Here is an 18656-nt window from a genome sequence, read left to right on the forward strand (position 1 = left end):
TGTCCCACAGCCCCTCACCTGTAAGTCCTCATGGAGCCTGATGATTGGCCCTATGTGGTGTCCATCACCTGCCATAGACACCTGTCCCACAGCCCCTCACCTGTAAGTCCTCATGGAGCCTGATGATTGGCCCTATGTGGTGTCCATCACCTGCCATAGACACCTGTCCCACAGCTCCTCACCTGTAAGTCCTCATGGAGCCTGGTGATTGGCCCTATGTGGTGTCCATCACCTGCCATAGACACCTGTCCCACAGCCCCTCACCTGTAAGTCCTCATGGAGCCTGATGATTGGCCCTATGTGGTGTCCATCACCTGCCATAGACACCTGTCCCACAGCTCCTCACCTGTAAGTCCTCATGGAGCCTGATGATTGGCCCTATGTGGTGTCCATCACCTGCCATAGACACCTGTCCCACACCTCCTCACCTGTAAGTCCTCATGGAGCCTGATGATTGGCCCTATGTGGTGTCCATCACCTGCCATAGACACCTGTCCCACAGCCCCTCACCTGTAAGTCCTCATGGAGCCTGATGATTGGCCCTATGTGGTGTCCATCACCTGCCATAGACACCTGTCCCACAGCCCCTCACCTGTAAGTCCTCATGGAGCCTGATGATTGGCCCTATGTGGTGTCCATCACCTGCCATAGACACCTGTCCCACAGCCCCTCACCTGTAAGTCCTCATGGAGCCTGATGATTGGCCCTATGTGGTGTCCATCACCTGCCATAGACACCTGTCCCACAGCTCCTCACCTGTAAGTCCTCATGGAGCCTGATGATTGGCCCTATGTGGTGTCCATCACCTGCCATAGACACCTGTCCCACAGCCCCTCACCTGTAAGTCCTCATGGAGCCTGATGATTGGCCCTATGTGGTGTCCATCACCTGCCATAGACACCTGTCCCACAGCTCCTCACCTGTAAGTCCTCATGGAGCCTGATGATTGGCCCTATGTGGTGTCCATCACCTGCCATAGACACCTGTCCCACAGCTCCTCACCTGTAAGTCCTCATGGAGCCTGATGATTGGCCCTATGTGGTGTCCATCACCTGCCATAGACACCTGTCCCACAGCTCCTCACCTGTAAGTCCTCATGGAGCCTGATGATTGGCCCTATGTGGTGTCCATCACCTGCCATAGACACCTGTCCCACAGCTCCTCACCTGTAAGTCCTGGTCCTGGTGCTCCTTCAGCACTAGTCCTGATGGCACCTGCACATGCCAGTCTGGTATTAGGACACCTCTAGGGAGTCTAAATGTACAGACCAGCTGTCAAACTCCAGACCCAGGGGCCAGATCTGGCCCACCACATCATTTTATGTGGTCCGCCACTTATTTAATGTGGCCTAACACATCATTTAAAATGGTCCGCTACATCTTTTAATGAGGTCTGCCAAATAATATAAAATTGTCCGCCACATCATTTATTGTGGCCTCACACATCATTTAAAGTGCCCTGACACATCATTTAAAGTGGTCCGACACATCATTTAAAGTGGTCCGACACATCATTTAAAGTGGTCCGCCACATCATTTATTGTGGCCTGACACATCATTTAAATATGGCCTGACACATCATTTAAAGTGGCCTGACACATCATTTAAAGTGGCCTGACACATCATTTAAAGTGGTCCGCCACATAATTTATTGTGGCCTGACACATCATTTAAAGTAGTCCGCCACATCATTTAAAGTGATCCGACACATCATTTAAAGTGGTCCGCCACATCATTTATTGTGGCCTGACACATCATTTAAACATGGCCTGACACATCATTTAAACATGGCCTGACACATCATTTAAAGTGGTCTGATACATCATTTAAAGTGGTCTGCACGTCATTTAAAGTGGTCCGCCACATCATTTATTGTGGCCTGCCACATCATTTAAATTGGTCCGCCACATCATTTAAAGTGGTCCGACACATCATTTAAAGTGGACTGACACATCATTTAAAGTTGTCTGACACATCATTTAAAGTTGTCTGACACATCATTTAAAGTGGTCTGACACATTATTTAAAGTGGTCTTACACATCATTTAAAGTGGTCCGCCACATCATTTAAAGTGGTCCGCCACATCATTTAAAGTGGTCTGACACATCATTTAAAGTGGTCTGACACATCATTTAAAGTGGTCTGACACATCATTTAAAGTGGTCCGCCACATCATTTAAAGTGATCCGACACATCATTTATTGTGGCCTGACACATCATTTATTGTGGCCTGACACATCATTTAAAGTGGTCTGACACATCATTTAAAGTGGTCTTACACATCATTTAAAGTGGTCCGCCACATCATTTAAAGTGGTCTGACACATCATTTAAAGTGGTCTGACACATCATTTAAAGTGGTCCGCCACATCATTTAAAGTGATCCGACACATCATTTAAAGTGGTCTGACACATCATTTAAAGTGGTCTGACACATTATTTAAAGTGGTCTTACACATCATTTAAAGTGGTCCGCCACATCATTTAAAGTGGTCGGACACATCATTTAAAGTGGTCTGACACATCATTTAAAGTGGTCCGCCACATCATTTAAAGTGATCCGACACATCATTTATTGTGGCCTGACACATCATTTAAAGTGGTCTGACACATCATTTAAAGTGGTCTGACACATCATTTAAAGTGGCCCGCTACATCATTTATTGTGGCCTGACACATCATTTAAAGTGGTCTGACACATCATTTAAATTGGTCCGCCACATCATTTAAAGTGGTCCGACACATCATTTAAAGTGGACTGACACATCATTTAAAGTTGTCTGACACATCATTTAAAGTTGTCTGACACATCATTTAAAGTGGTCTGACACATTATTTAAAGTGGTCTTACACATCATTTAAAGTGGTCCGCCACATCATTTAAAGTGGTCCGCCACATCATTTAAAGTGGTCTGACACATCATTTAAAGTGGTCTGACACATCATTTAAAGTGGTCTGACACATCATTTAAAGTGGTCCGCCACATCATTTAAAGTGATCCGACACATCATTTATTGTGGCCTGACACATCATTTATTGTGGCCTGACACATCATTTAAAGTGGTCTGACACATCATTTAAAGTGGTCTTACACATCATTTAAAGTGGTCCGCCACATCATTTAAAGTGGTCTGACACATCATTTAAAGTGGTCTGACACATCATTTAAAGTGGTCCGCCACATCATTTAAAGTGATCCGACACATCATTTATTGTGGCCTGACACATCATTTAAAGTGGTCTGACACATTATTTAAAGTGGTCTTACACATCATTTAAAGTGGTCCGCCACATCATTTAAAGTGGTCTGACACATCATTTAAAGTGGTCTGACACATCATTTAAAGTGGTCCGCCACATCATTTAAGTGATCCGACACATCATTTATTGTGGCCTGACACATCATTTATTGTGGCCTGACACATCATTTAAAGTGGTCTGACACATCATTTAAAGTGGTCTGACACATCATTTAAAGTGGTCCGCTACATCATTTATTGTGGCCTGACACATCATTTAAAGTGGTCTGACACATCATTTAAATTGGTCCGCCACATCATTTAAAGTGGTCCGACACATCATTTAAAGTGGACTGACACATCATTTAAAGTTGTCTGACACATCATTTAAAGTTGTCTGACACATCATTTAAAGTGGTCTGACACATTATTTAAAGTGGTCTTACACATCATTTAAAGTGGTCCGCCACATCATTTAAAGTGGTCCGCCACATCATTTAAAGTGGTCTGACACATCATTTAAAGTGGTCTGACACATCATTTAAAGTGGTCTGACACATCATTTAAAGTGGTCCGCCACATCATTTAAAGTGATCCGACACATCATTTATTGTGGCCTGACACATCATTTATTGTGGCCTGACACATCATTTAAAGTGGTCTGACACATCATTTAAAGTGGTCTTACACATCATTTAAAGTGGTCCGCCACATCATTTAAAGTGGTCTGACACATCATTTAAAGTGGTCTGACACATCATTTAAAGTGGTCCGCCACATCATTTAAAGTGATCCGACACATCATTTATTGTGGCCTGACACATCATTTAAAGTGGTCTGACACATTATTTAAAGTGGTCTTACACATCATTTAAAGTGGTCCGCCACATCATTTAAAGTGGTCTGACACATCATTTAAAGTGGTCTGACACATCATTTAAAGTGGTCCGCCACATCATTTAAAGTGATCCGACACATCATTTATTGTGGCCTGACACATCATTTATTGTGGCCTGACACATCATTTAAAGTGGTCTGACACATCATTTAAAGTGGTCTGACACATCATTTAAAGTGGTCCGCTACATCATTTATTGTGGCCTGACACATCATTTAAAGTGGTCTGACACATCATTTAAAGTGGTCCGCCACATCATTTAAAGTGATCCGACACATCATTTAAACTGTTCTGCCACATCATTTATTGTGGCCTGACACGTCATTTAAATTGGCCTGACACATCATTTAAAGAGGCCTGACACATCATTTAAAGTGGTCCGCCAAATAATATAAAATTGTCCACCACACCATTTAAAATGGCACACCATATTATTTAGGTGTCCTTCCACATCATTTATTGTAGTCCGCCACATCATTTAAAGTGGCCTGACACATCATTTAATGTGGCCTGACACATCATTTAAAATGGTCCGCCAAATAATATAAAATTGTCCACCACACCATTTAAAATGATAGTTTCCATCCATATATATTGACTGTTAAATGTGGCCCTCTGAGGGCCGCTGTAAGTGTGGCCCTCGATGAAGAGCAGTGTGACAGCTTTGATGTACACACCTGTCAACATGTTCCACAAGAAGATGGACATGTGTCTTGTTATGAAGTCATCACACTATGATGTGTTGGCCCTGAGATGTCTGACATGATGTGTTGGCCCTGAGATGTCTGACATGATGTGTTGGCCCTGAGATGTCTGACATGATGTGTTGGCCCTGAGATGTCTGACATGATGTGTTGGCCCTGAGATGTCTGACATGATGTGTTGGCCCTGAGGTTGGAGTCCAAGCGGGTGTAGGAACATTTCTCTAATGGCTGCTCTCTGCTCCTCCTCCCCTCAGCAGGAGCAGCGGGCGTGTCAGGCAGCCATCTCTCTGGGCCAGACGGTCATCTCCAAGCACAAGAACCTGCGCTACTACAGCTCCAAGGTCTCCCAGGTCACCTCCCAGATCTTCTACGAGGTCATGTTTGATGACGGATCCTTCTCCAATGACACTTACCCTGAGGACATAGTGGTGAGGACCTCCTTCATACCAAATATCACATCATGTCCACTTGCCCAGGTCAGCTGCGATACAGGCAGTCCTGCAGAGTGTTTACTTGTGTGATAGCATGCGTGATACAAGCAGTCCTGCAGAGTGTTTACTTCTGTGGTATCATGTGCGATACAAGCAGTCCTGCAGCGTGTTTACTTGTGTGGGATATCATGTGCGATACAGACAGTCCTGCAGCGTGTTTACTTGTGTGTGATATCATGTGCGGTACAAGCAGTCCTGCAGCGTGTTTACTTGTGTGTGTGATATTATGTGCGACACAAGCAGCGTGTTTACTTGTTTGTGTGTGATATCATGTGCGACACAAGCAGCGTGTTTACTTGTGTGTGTGATACTATGTGCGATACAGGCAGTCCCGCATAGTGTTTACTTGTGTGTGATATCGTGTGCGATACAAGCAGTCCTACAGAGTGTTTACATTTGTGTGTGATACCATGTGCGATACAAGCAGTCCTGCAGCGTGTTTACTTGTGTGTGTGATATCATGTGCGACACAAGCAGCATGTTTACTTGTGTGTGTGATATCATGTGCGACACAAGCAGCGTGTTTACTTGTGTGTGTGTGTGATATCATGTGCGACACAAGCAGCGTGTTTACTTGTGTGTGTGATACCATGTGCGATACAGGCAGTCCTGCATAGTGTTTACTTGTGTGATATCGTGTGCGATACAAGCAGTCCTGCAGCGTGTTTACTTGTGTGTGATATCATGTGTGACACAAGCAACGTGTTTACTTGTGTGTGTGATATCATGTGCGACACAAGCAGAGTGTTTACTTGTGTGTGTGATATCATGTGTGACACAAGCAACGTGTTTACTTGTGTGTGTGATATCATGTGCGACGCAAGCAGCGTGTTTACTTGTGTGTGTGTGTGATATCATGTGCGACACAAGCAGCGTGTTTACTTGTGTGTGTGATACCATGTGCGATACAGGCAGTCCCGCATAGTGTTTACTTCTGTGTGATATCGTGTGCGAAACAAGCAGTCCTGCAGCGTGTTTACTTGTGTGTGTGTGATATCATGTGGGGCCCCATCAGCGAGTTTACTTGTGTGTGTGTGATATAATGTGCGACACAAGCAGCGTGTTTACTTGTGTGTGTGATATATCATGTGCGACACAAGCAGCGTGTTTACTTTGTGTGATACCATGTGCGATACAAGCAGTCTTGCAGCGTGTTTACTTGTGTGGGATATCATGTGCGATACAGGCAGTCCTGCATAGTGTTTACTTGTGTGGGATATCATGTGCGATACAAGCAGTCCTGCAGCGTGTTTACTTGTGTGTGATATCATGTGCGATACAGGCAGTCCTGCAGCGTGTTTACTTGTGTGGGATATCATGTGCGATACAAGCAGTCCTGCAGCGTGTTTACTTGTGTGTGATATCATGTGCGATACAAGCAGTCTTGCAGCGTGTTTACTTGTGTGTGATATCATGTGCGATACAGGCAGTCCTGCATAGTGTTTACTTGTGTGGGATATCATGTGCGATACAAGCAGTCCTGCAGCATGTTTACTTGTGTGTGATATCATGTGTGTACATTAGGGATGTCCGATAATATCTGGCTGCCGATATTATCGGCCGATAAATGCTTTAAAATGTAATATCGGAAATTATCGGTATCGGTTTGTTAATTATCGGTATCGGTTGCTAAAAGTAAAGCGTTTCAAAAAGCCGCCGTGTACACGGAGATAGGGAGAGGTACAGAGCGCCAAAAAACCTTAAAGGCACTTCCTTGGCGTGCGTGCTGTCCAAGTCACCGGCTGTTCTCATCACAAATTAATGCAAGGCATACTTGGTCAACAGCCATACAGGTCACACTGAGGGTGGCCGTATAAACAAGTTTAACACTGTTACAAATATGCGCCACACTGTGAACCCACACCAAACAAGAATGACAAACACATTTCGGGAGAACATCCGCACCGTAACACAACATAATAAATACACAGAATCCCTTGCAGCACTAACTCCATTAGCACTAATTTTTTCCATAACTTGAGTTGATTTATTTTGGGAAACCTTGTTACATTGTTTAATGCATCACAACAAAATTAGGCATAATAATGTGTTGATTCCACCACTGTATATATCAGTATCGCTTGATATCGGAATCTGTCATTAAGAGTTGGACAATATCGGAATATCGGCAAAAAAGCCATTATCGGACATCTCTAGTGCACATCCACAAGTCCGCTCCACAAAGTCAGATCTTGGTCAGGATGGATGCAGATGACTTGAGAGGATCCAAAGTGATAGTAGGCTGATGTTTGTGTTCCAGAGCAGAGATTGTGTCAACACGGGTCCTCCTGAAGTCGGGGAAGCGGTTCAAGTCAAGTGGCCCGACGGACTCTTCTACGGCGCCAAGTACCTGGGCTCCAACGTGTCCTACATGTACCAGGTATGGTGACTCACTAAGTGCAGGTGGGAGTGTACATGTATCAGGTTTGGTGACCCACTAAGTGCAGGTGGGAGTGTACATGTACCAGGCATGGTGACCCACTAAGTGCAGGCGGGAGTGTACATGTACCAGGTTTGGTGACCCACTAAGTGCAGGTGGGAGTGTACATGTACCAGGTATGGTGACCCACTAAGTGCAGGCGGGAGTGTACATGTACCAGGCATGGTGACCCACTAAGTGCAGGTGGGAGTGTACATGTACCAGGTATGGTGACCCACTAAGTGCAGGTGGGAGTGTACATGTACCAGGTATGGTGACCCACTAAGTGCAGGCGGGAGTGTACATGTACCAGGTATGGTGACCCACTAAGTGCAGGCGGGAGTGTACATGTACCAGGTATGGTGACCCACTAAGTGCAGGCGGGAGTGTACATGTACCAGGTATGGTGACCCACTAAGTGCAGGTGGGAGTGTACATGTACCAGGTATGGTGACCCACTAAGTGCAGGCGGGAGTGTACATGTACCAGGTATGGTGACCCACTAAGTGCAGGCGGGAGTGTACATGTACCAGGTATGGTGACCCACTAAGTGCAGGCGGGAGTGTACATGTACCAGGTATGGTGACCCACTAAGTGCAGGCGGGAGTGTACATGTACCAGGTATGGTGACCCACTAAGTGCAGGTGGGAGTGTACATGTACCAGGTATGGTGACCCACTAAGTGCAGGTGGGAGTGTACATGTACCAGGTATGGTGACCCACTAAGTGCAGGTGGGAGTGTACATGTACCAGGTATGGTGACCCACTAAGTGCAGGCGGGAGTGCACATGTACCAGGTATGGTGACCCACTAAGTGCAGGCGGGAGTGTACATGTACCAGGTATGGTGACCCACTAAGTGCAGGCGGGAGTGTACATGTACCAGGTATGGTGACCCACTAAGTGCAGGCGGGAGTGTACATGTACCAGGTATGGTGACCCACTAAGTGCAGGTGGGAGTGTACATGTACCAGGCATGGTGACCCACTAAGTGCAGGTGGGAGTGTACATGTACCAGGCATGGTGACCCACTAACACCCATGTGGACTTAGACGTGAGAAGAAGATGAGAGGGGAGTTGTGAGGGGCTGATGGGTAAGAAGAGCGTGCATTATTCAAAGTCTCTGAAATATTCACCGAGCCAAGAGACATGCAGCCTCCACTTAAATCTTTATTTAGTCCAACATTTCTTCTGCACTAATGCATCTGTGACGCACACCTCCGGTCCTTTGAGACGAGTGCTGCATTCAAGGACTTCTTCAAACTACCATCTCTTTGGAGCAGGATGCTAATGTTTTGTAGCAGGATGCTAATGTGTTTTTCTATTGTGGATCACGGATTTGTATTTTAAACCATTTTAGATACTATATCCTCTTGAAAATGAGAGTCGAGAACGCGAAATGGACATTCACAGTGACTGAACATGTAAATACACGATTAATAATTCAGCTTTGCGAAGCTAAAAAAAATAGAAGCTAACCTAGCTACGTAGCCAACGTGATAGCGCCAGTCTCAAATGCAGATAGAAACTAAATTTAAAAAAAACCCTGACTGGATGGATAGACAGAAGATCAATAATACTATTAAACCATGAACATGTAAATACACGATTAATAATATTCCGCTTGGCGAAGCTAAAAAAACAGAAGCTAACCTAGCTGCGTAGCTAACTTAGATGCGGCGGCGGGCGTTGTACGCTTTTGACGACACCCCGGCCGCCATCAGAGTCGGCAAGAAACATATATTTCCCCAAAGTTACGTACGTCACATGCACATATGGACACGCACGTACGGGCAAGCGATCAAATGTTTGGAAGCCAAAGCTAGACTCAATAGCCGTCCATGGGCTGTTATTTGCATAATTAGGGTTCACATGTACAAAGGAACCTATTGAAATTGTAAGGTTGATTATTATTCCGCAGCTTTGCGCACTACTTTGCCCCCCTTAACATGCTTCAAAACTCACCAAATTTTTTACACACATACAAAAACTGGGACAGCACACTTTAGTCAAAAAAACCAAACCCCAAAAATCTAAATTGCGCTCTAGCGCCCCCTAGGAAAAAAACAAAAACAAACTGCCTGTAACTCCCACTAGGAAGGTCGTAGAGACATGAAACAAAAACCTCACTTAGACCTACAATTCATCATTTCACATCCTCGGGCAAAAACCAACAGGAAGTTGGCAATTTCCCCTTCAACACAAAAAATGACTAAAAACACTAATTTTTGCCTCTTTGAGCTGTAATTTGACCCCTTTAAAATACTTCAAAACTCACCAAAATTTTTACACACATCGGGACTGGTGAAAATTGCGATCTAAAAAAAACCGAACCCCAAAAATCAAAATTGCGCTCTAGCGCCCCCTAGGAAAAAAACAAAAACAAACTGCCTGTAACTCCCACTAGGAAGGTCGTAGAGACATGAAACAAAAACCTCACTTAGACCTGCAATTCGTAATTTCACATCCTCGGGCAAAAACCAACAGGAAGTTGGCAATTTCCCCTTCAACACAAAAAATGACTAAAAACACTAATTTTTGCCTCTTTGAGCTGTAATTTGACCCCTTTAAAATACGTCAAAACTCACCAAACTTTTTACACACATCGGAACTGGTGCAAATTGCGATCTAAAAAAAAACCGAACCCCGAAAATCAAAATTGCGCTCTAGCGCCCCCTAGGAAAAAAACAAAAACAAACTGCCTGTAACTCCCACTAGGAAGGTCGTAGAGACATGAAACAAAAACCTCACTTAGACCTACAATTCATAATTTCACATCCTCGGGCAAAAACCAATAGGAAGTTGGCAATTTCACCTTCAACACAAAAAATGACTAAAAACACTAATATTTGCCTCTTTGAGCTGTAATTTGACCCCTTTAAAATACTTCAAAACTCATCAAACTTTTTACACACATCGGGACTGGTGCAAATTGCGATCTAAAAAAAAAAACGAACCCCGAAACTCAAAATTGCGCTCTAGCGCAATTTTTGAATAAAACAGAGACAAAACTGCTTCTCAGAGGAAAACACAGACAAAACTGCTTGTAACTTCCGGGAGGAACGTTTTAGAGACATTAAAACAAAAACCTCTACGTAGGTCTCACTTAGACCTACATTTCATAGATTGACATCCTTCAGCAAAAATCAACAGGAAGTTTGATATCCCCACTTCAAAACAATTTTTTTTAAAAATGCGGTCACCAAACATCAAACATTATCTCCTCTGAGCGCGTTTGTCGTTTTGGCTTCAAACTACTACAGGAGAGAGATTGAACCCTTCTGATTAAAAGTTGGCGAAAGCGTTTTAATAAGTGCTACGGTTTTGATTTTACGAGCCTTCAAAGAAAAGAACCACTGTGCCGCAGAACTCCCAGTACGAATGTCGTAGAGACATGCAACAAAAACCTCTATGTAGGTCTCACTCAGGACTACCACTGGACAAAAGTATTGGGACACTTAGGACTAGCACCTGCCAAAAGGCGGACCCGACCAACGCTGCTTGCAGCTTTAATTTAGATTAAAATACTACTGGGGTTGCGTTTGCTGCAGTATTATTGTTTTGATGGTTTTATAGAGTACTTGGTAGCATCATTTTATTCTTCCTGTATGCTGCTTTATTTAAAACTTGGAGTACTGTAGCCTTTATTTTATTTAAGTGACAGAATTATTGTTCTGTTTTGATGGTGGGTTTTACACTTGAGTACTTGGTACCATCATTTTATTTTTCCTGGTAGGCTGCTTTATTTTAAAAGTTTATTTATTTTTAGTATTGGTAGTCTATTTGACAATTGTTGCACTACTGCCATGTTTAGGCCTTGTTGATCTCTTGTCTTGTGATAGTCTTGTTTTTTTGTTTGTATGTTTACAATAGCTTTTACATTTAAAGTTTTTTGTACGAAAAAAAAAAATACTGGACAGTAACCATTGTAACCAAATAATGGCCTGCTGCAAAAATAAATAAAAGCCTTGTGCAAATAACCGCCCATGTCCTAATAGCCACCCGGGGTCTGAGCCCATTTTGTGAAATAAACGCCCGGGCTACTATTTGGTAATATACGGTATTCAACTCTATTGAACACGGTTATGTACAAAAATGTCAACACTGTTATGTCACAGTTGTTTTGTTCACTGGTCAGTTTGTCAGCTGGTCAGCTGTCCGTAACATTCCTGACCAGCTGCACTAAGAAGATTCGCCGACTGCAGTGAATTTAGCGCACTTGCAAGCGCCTGTGTACCCTCTCCACCTTCTAAATCAGGGGTGGGCAATTAATTTTTACCGGGGGCCGCAAGAGCAACCCGAGCACTGCTGGAGGGCCACATCGACAATATTTCAATTAAATTTTGCTCAATATTATTTTTGATATATACTGTAAGATAAATAATAATAATAATAATAATAATAATTAAAGCTGCAAGCAGTGTTGGTCGGGTCCGCCTTTTGGCAGGTGCTAGTCCTAGGTGTCCCAATACTTTTGTCCAGTGGTAGTCCTGAGTGAGACCTACATAGAGGTTTTTGTTTCGTGTCTCTACGATATTCGTACTGGGAGTTAGAGGAAGTTGTGTCTGAGTTCACATTGTCATTATAGGCTATTGTGTGTAGAATTTTGAGGACAAAAAAGAAGAAATTGCATTTTCCGTTGTCATTTTTGGCACCGGAGCAACATCAGTGCTGCGGGTCTTTGAAGGCTCGTAAAATCAAAACGGTAGCACGTATAAAAATGCCGTCGTCAACTTTTAATCAGAAGGGTTCAATCTCTCTCCTGTAGCAGTTTGAAGCCGAAACGACAAACGCGCTCAGAGGAGATAACGTTTGATGTTTGGTGACCGGTTGTAACAAAAATGTTGTTTTGAAGGAGGAATAGCAAACTTCCTGTTGACTTTTGCTGAAGGATGTCAATCTATGAAATGTAGGTCTAGGCGAGACCTACATAGAGGTATTTGTTTCATGTCTCTAAGACGTTCCTACCGGAAGTTACAAGCAGTTTTGTCTGAGTTTTCCTCTGAGGAGCAGTTTTTTCTGTTTTTTTCAAAAATTATGTAGAGCACAATTTTGAGTTTTGGGGTTCGGTTTTTCTTTTAGATCGCAATTTTCACCAGTCCGGATGTGTGTGAGAAGTTTGGTGAGTTTTGAAGTATTTTAAGGGGGTCAAATTAGAGGTCAAAGACGTAAAAAGGAGTGTTTTTAGTACATTTTTGTCTAAAATGGGAAATTGCCAACTTCCTGTTGGTTTTTGCCCGAGGATGTGAAATTATGAGTTGTAGGTCTAAGTCTGACCTACATACAGGTTTTTGTTTCATGTCTCTACGACCTTCCTAGTGGGAGTTACAGGCAGTTAGTTTTTTTTTTTTCATAGGGGGCGCTAGAGCGCAATTTTTATTTGTGGGGTTTTTTTTTTTACTAAAGTGTGCTGTCACAGTTTTTCTATGTGTATAAAATTTGGTGAGTTTTGAAGCATGTTAAGGGGGCAAAGTAGTGCGCAAAGCTGCGGAATAATAATAAAGAAAGAATAATAATAAAACCTTACAAATACAATAGGTTCCTTTGTAACCAGTACAAAATGTCCGCCCTGTAACCAGTACAAAAGACTCCCTGAGGGAGTCCTTTGTACTGGTTACAGGGCGGACCCTAATAAATGTCAATAATACTTTACAAATGTGGTTTCTATAAAGACTGAAGACTTTTGGTCCCAGTGTTGACCCCTGAGGTGCACCACAAGATGTATTTCAAGCTCTGTCCTATTTTTGCTAAGCTTAAAAAAAAAAAAAAAGTTTTTAAAAGTGACTTTAATTGGTTTAAAGTGACATAGATGATAAATAAATGAAGATCTTTCACCTTGTAGTCCTGAAGTTGTCAAACACTGGTGTGTCCCAGGTGGAGTTTGAGGACGGCTCTCAGGTGTTGGCCAAGAGGGACGACGTGTACACGCTGGATGAAGACCTGCCCAAAAAGGTGAAGCGCAGACTTGTAAGTATTCCACTTCAAACACACACAGTGGAATTTCTCTAGTTGAATGCTTCTTTTTGCCCAACTTGTACTCTATTTTCTGGACTATATAAGCCCCACACACTATTATTACAAATGTTCTGTAAAGGTTTATTTACATACCATAATTGTTTCCCAATGAAGCAATGTAGTATCTGTTAGTCTACAAAATAACACAATGTAGTATGTTAGTCTACAAAATAACACAATGTAGTATCTGTTAGTCTACAAAATAACACAATGTAGTATCTGTTAGTCTACAAAATAACACAATGTAGTATCTGTTAGTCTACAAAATAACACATTGTAGTATCTGTTAGTCTACAAAATAACAAAATGTAGTTTCTGTTAGTCTACAAAATAACACAATGTAGTATCTGTTAGTCTACAAAATAACACAATGTAGTATGTTAGTCTACAAAATAACACAATGTAGTATCTGTTAGTCTACAAAATAACACAATGTAGTATCTGTTAGTCTACAAAATAACACAATGTAGTATCTGTTAGTCTACAAAATAACACAATGTAGTATCTGTTAGTCTACAAAATAACACAATGTACTATCTGTTAGTCTACAAAATAACACAATGTAGTATCTGTTAGTCTACGAAATAACACAATGTAGTGTGTTAGTCTACAAAATAACACAATGTAGTATCTGTTAGTCTACAAAATAACACAATGTAGTATCTGTTAGTCTACAAAATAACACAGTGTAGTATCTGTTAGTCTACTAATAACACAATGTAGTATCTGTTAGTCTACAAAATAACACAATGTAGTATCTGTTAGTCTACAAAATAACACAATGTAGTATCTGTTAGTCTACAAAATAACACAATGTAGTATCTGTTAGTCTACAAAATAACACAATGTAGTATTTGTTAGTCTACAAAATAACACAATGTAGTATCTGTTAGTCTACAAAATAAGACAATGTAGTATCTGTTAGTCTACAAAATAACACTATGTAGTATCTGTTAGTCTACAAAATAACACAATGTAGTATCTGTTAGTCTACAAAATAACACAATGTAGTATCTGTTAGTCTACAAAATAACACAATGTAGTATCTGTTAGTCTACAAAATAACACAATGTAGTATCTGTTAGTCTACAAAATAACACAATGTAGTATCTGTTAGTCTACAAAATAACACAATGTAGTATCTGTTAGTCTACAAAATAACACAATGTAGTATCTGTTAGTCTACAAAATAACACAATGTAGTATCTGTTAGTCTACAAAATAACACAATGTAGTATCTGTTAGTCTACAAAATAACACAATGTAGTATCTGTTAGTCTACAAATTAACACAATGTGGTATCTGTTAGTCTACAAAATAACACAATGTAGTATCTTTTAGTCTACAAAATAACACAATGTAGTATCTGTTAGTCTACAAAATAACACAATGTAGTATCTGTTAGTCTACAAAATAACACAATGTAGTATTTGTTAGTCTACAAAATAACACAATGTAGTATCTGTTAGTCTACAAAATAAGACAATGTAGTATCTGTTAGTCTACAAAATAACACAATGTAGTATCTGTTAGTCTACAAATTAACACAATGTAGTATCTGTTAGTCTACAAAATAACACAATGTAGTATCTTTTAGTCTACAAAATAACACAATGTAGTATCTGTTAGTCTATAAAATAACACAATGTAGTATCTGTTAGTCTACGAAATAACACAATGTAGTATGTTAGTCTACAAAATAACACAATGTAGTATCTGTTAGTCTACAAAATAACACAATGTAGTATCTGTTAGTCTACAAAATAACACGTTTTCACCCCCATTTGGTGGAAGATTACCATACTTTCCAGACTACAAAACATACTGGTATACAAGCCGCACCCACTAAATTCTAAAAGGATTTGTTTCCCATATATAAGCCGCACCAGACTATAAGTGTCAGATATATACGTTGTGGGATTAGATTAACACACAAATATTCTGTAAATGTTTATTTACATACCTTTATTGTGTCTGTAACAGGGCAGTAAAAGGGCTGATCAAACAAAACAGAAGTCATGGTCATGGACTCATAGCCGCGCAAGCTAGCTCTCCAATCAGCTAAACAGACTCAATAACTCCACGGTGACGTTTTTGGTGAATGTACGAAACTGAAACAATGCCGTTGTAAGTTAATAATACTAAAGTGTTAGCATATTAGCTAATGCTAACGACGCTAGCTTGATAACATTACGATGGCAGGTACAAATATGCATTAAAACACTCTAGTAAGTCTAGTTTTAGTTATATTGTAAACTTAGAAACGTTGCTTGGAGTGATGAACGAAGAATCCATGCGTGTAGAAACGCTATGGATGGTAAAAGACGGAACGACACTAATATTCATTATGGCCGTCAGCGAAGAAAACTCCATAAATCGGCCGAAGGGTACAAAGTAGCGCTTATATGTACAGTACTTCACATGTTTAGAATTGCACTTTGCAACATGTCTGAAAAGGAGTAGGCAGAAGCGGAGCTTATTTAATCCTCCTCTCCGTTTCATGATCACTCCCAACACATTTGTTCTTTCCTCTTTTCCAAGCCCCAAGACAACACGTCACATGAATAAATAGCCATAAACCAGCCGCACCGTTTTCAAAGCCGCACGGTTCAAAGCGTGGGGGGGAAAAGTAGCAGCTTATAGTCCTGGATTTACATGAATTGTCAGTCTGTTGAAGAAGTATGAAGGAATTAATGCTTTTGCTTTCTTCTCCGGTATTTTGTGGCCCCTCCCGCAAAAGAAGGACGAGCCACGCCCAGAAAAGAGGTGCAATAAGCAGACTTGCGTCGTGTCCCAGGTATCCTAGTTCTCTTCTTCCCACCTGGGCCGCACTTCTTCTTACACTTTGACCTGGCCCGCTGTTCGATGCCGGGGATTCCACTGTGGCTGTCTCCCCCAAAGTGGCCACCCCGCGCCTCACCTCTCTCTCTCTCTCTCTCTCTCTCTCTCTCTCTCTCCCTCCAGTCCACAGCCTCCAGCATGCGCTTCCAGGACGCCTTCTTCACCACGCAGGGCGAGAGGAAGCGCCATCGCACGCCCAACTCCCGCTTCCAGAAGGACTTTGTGGCCCTGCCAGACCTGCGCAGCCAGGCCAGGTGTGAGCACAAGGAATGCTCCCTCAAAGGGAAGTAGTGTGTGTGTGTGTGTGTGTGTGTGTGTGTGTGTGTGTGTGTGTGTGTGTGTGTGTGTGTGTGTGTGTGTGTGTGTGTGTGTGTGTGTGTGTGTGTGTGTGTGTGTGTGTGTGTGTGTGTGTGTGTGTGTGTGTGTGGGAATATCTATTTTCTGGACTAGACGTATTTCCCTGAGACGAGCTGAGGCTCCAGTCGGATATTTTAATGCCATTTTGAGGAGGAGCTTCCTGATTGGACAAAGGAAAGTTCACCCGAGGTCGTTGCCTCCTCGCGCTGTCACGTCCGTCAGGGAGAAAACACTTTTTTTCTTTTTCCCACCAGACAAGTCTTTTTTTTTTTTTTTTTTTTGTCCCGGTCGTCGCCATGGTTACCTAGGCGGAGCATGAGCGCTCCTTTACTTCTGGTCCTTCCTCACCCGTTCACCTGCATGTTTGACACCGTCGCTTAGCTGCTTCTCCCCGCTCGGCGCCGCTGCTTATTCATCATGAGTCAGGTTCCCCCAGCGAGGCGGACAGGAAGCGGCGGCGCCGAGCGCACGATTACCACGTGGAACGCTACTTTGTTGGATGAAATTATTTAAGATTTTTATTTATTTTTGTGCTTGCTATAGATGAACTATTGCTAACTGCTGTATGAAAATAAAATGTTTTTTTAATTGCCAACGTCGCTTTCTTTTTTCTAAACAATCTGCATTAAAAGTGTAATGTCATTAAATGATCTTTTCATCAGTGCAGGTGGAAAAACAAAAAACTAATGACATTTTCCACTAATTGGAACAAAGAAAAAATTACATTTTCCATTAATTGGAAAAAACAAAAAATTACATTGTCGACTAATTGTAAAAAAAAAAAAAAAAAATTCATTTAATTTTCAACTCATTGTAAAAAAAAAACCACCAAATAAAATGTTCAATTTATTGTAAAAAACAAGGACATTTTTGAGTAATTGTAAAAAGAAATTACATTTTCGACTAATTGTAAAAACAAAAGCAAATTAAATTTTTGACTAATTTAAAAAAATACAAAAACACATTTAATTTTCGACTAATTGTAAAAAAAAAAAATATTCCGACTAATTGTAAAAAAATAAATAAATATTTTCAACTAATTGTAATAAAGCAATGACATTTTTAACTATCCATCCATCCATCCATCCATTTTCTACCGCTTATTCCCTTCGGGGTCGCGTGGGGCGCTGGAGCCCATCTCAGCTACAATCGGGCGGAAGGCGGGGTACACCCTGGACAAGTCGCCACCTCATCGCAGCATTTTTAACTAATTGTAAAAAATTTTTACATTTTTGACTAATTGTAAAAACAAAAGCAAATTACATTTTCGACTAAACGTGAAAAGATTATTAAATTTTTGACTAATTATAAAAAACAAAAATTTCAACTAATTGTAAAAAAAAATACAAAAACACATTTATATTTTCAACTAATTGTAAAAAATAAACACATTTTTTTACACTTTTGACTAATTGTAAAAAAAATACATTTTTGACTAATAAAAAAAAAAATTGACAAATTGTAAAAAAACAAAAACAAATTTCATTTTCAACTAATTGTAAAAAACAAACAAATTACATTTTTGACAAATTGTAAAAAAAATAAATTACATTTTCAACTAATTGTAAAACAAAACAAATTACATTTTCAACTAATTGGGAAAAAAACAATTACATTTTCAACTAATTGTAAAAAAAAAGAAAATCGACTAATTGTAAAATAAATTTACATTTTCGACTTATTGTAAAAAAA

The 18656-nt window shown here is 41.1% G+C and overlaps 1 protein-coding gene across 8 annotated transcripts in view; it reads left to right on the forward strand.

Moving 5' to 3' along the window:
- The window catches only part of kdm4c (lysine (K)-specific demethylase 4C), a 107994-nt gene extending 89580 nt beyond the window's left edge, over window positions 1-18414 (forward strand). For 3 of the 8 annotated variants that reach the window (XM_062027349.1, XM_062027354.1, XM_062027350.1), the window contains exons 19-24: window positions 5097-5270; window positions 7594-7713; window positions 13626-13718; window positions 16507-16563; window positions 16731-16897; window positions 16996-18414. In XM_062027349.1, coding sequence (XP_061883333.1) covers window positions 5097-5270; window positions 7594-7713; window positions 13626-13718; window positions 16507-16563; window positions 16731-16897; window position 16996 — 612 coding nt within the window. In that variant the 3' untranslated portion in view covers window positions 16997-18414. The remainder of the gene's footprint in view (window positions 1-5096; window positions 5271-7593; window positions 7714-13625; window positions 13719-16506; window positions 16564-16730; window positions 16898-16995) is intronic. The other 5 variants (XM_062027351.1, XM_062027353.1, XM_062027352.1 and 2 more) reach the window with 5 other exon arrangements.
- Window positions 18415-18656: the final 242 nt, after the last annotated feature.

Source organism: Entelurus aequoreus, linkage group LG18 (assembly GCF_033978785.1).
Source record: "Entelurus aequoreus isolate RoL-2023_Sb linkage group LG18, RoL_Eaeq_v1.1, whole genome shotgun sequence".
NCBI classification, from domain to species: Eukaryota; Metazoa; Chordata; class Actinopteri; order Syngnathiformes; family Syngnathidae; genus Entelurus; species Entelurus aequoreus.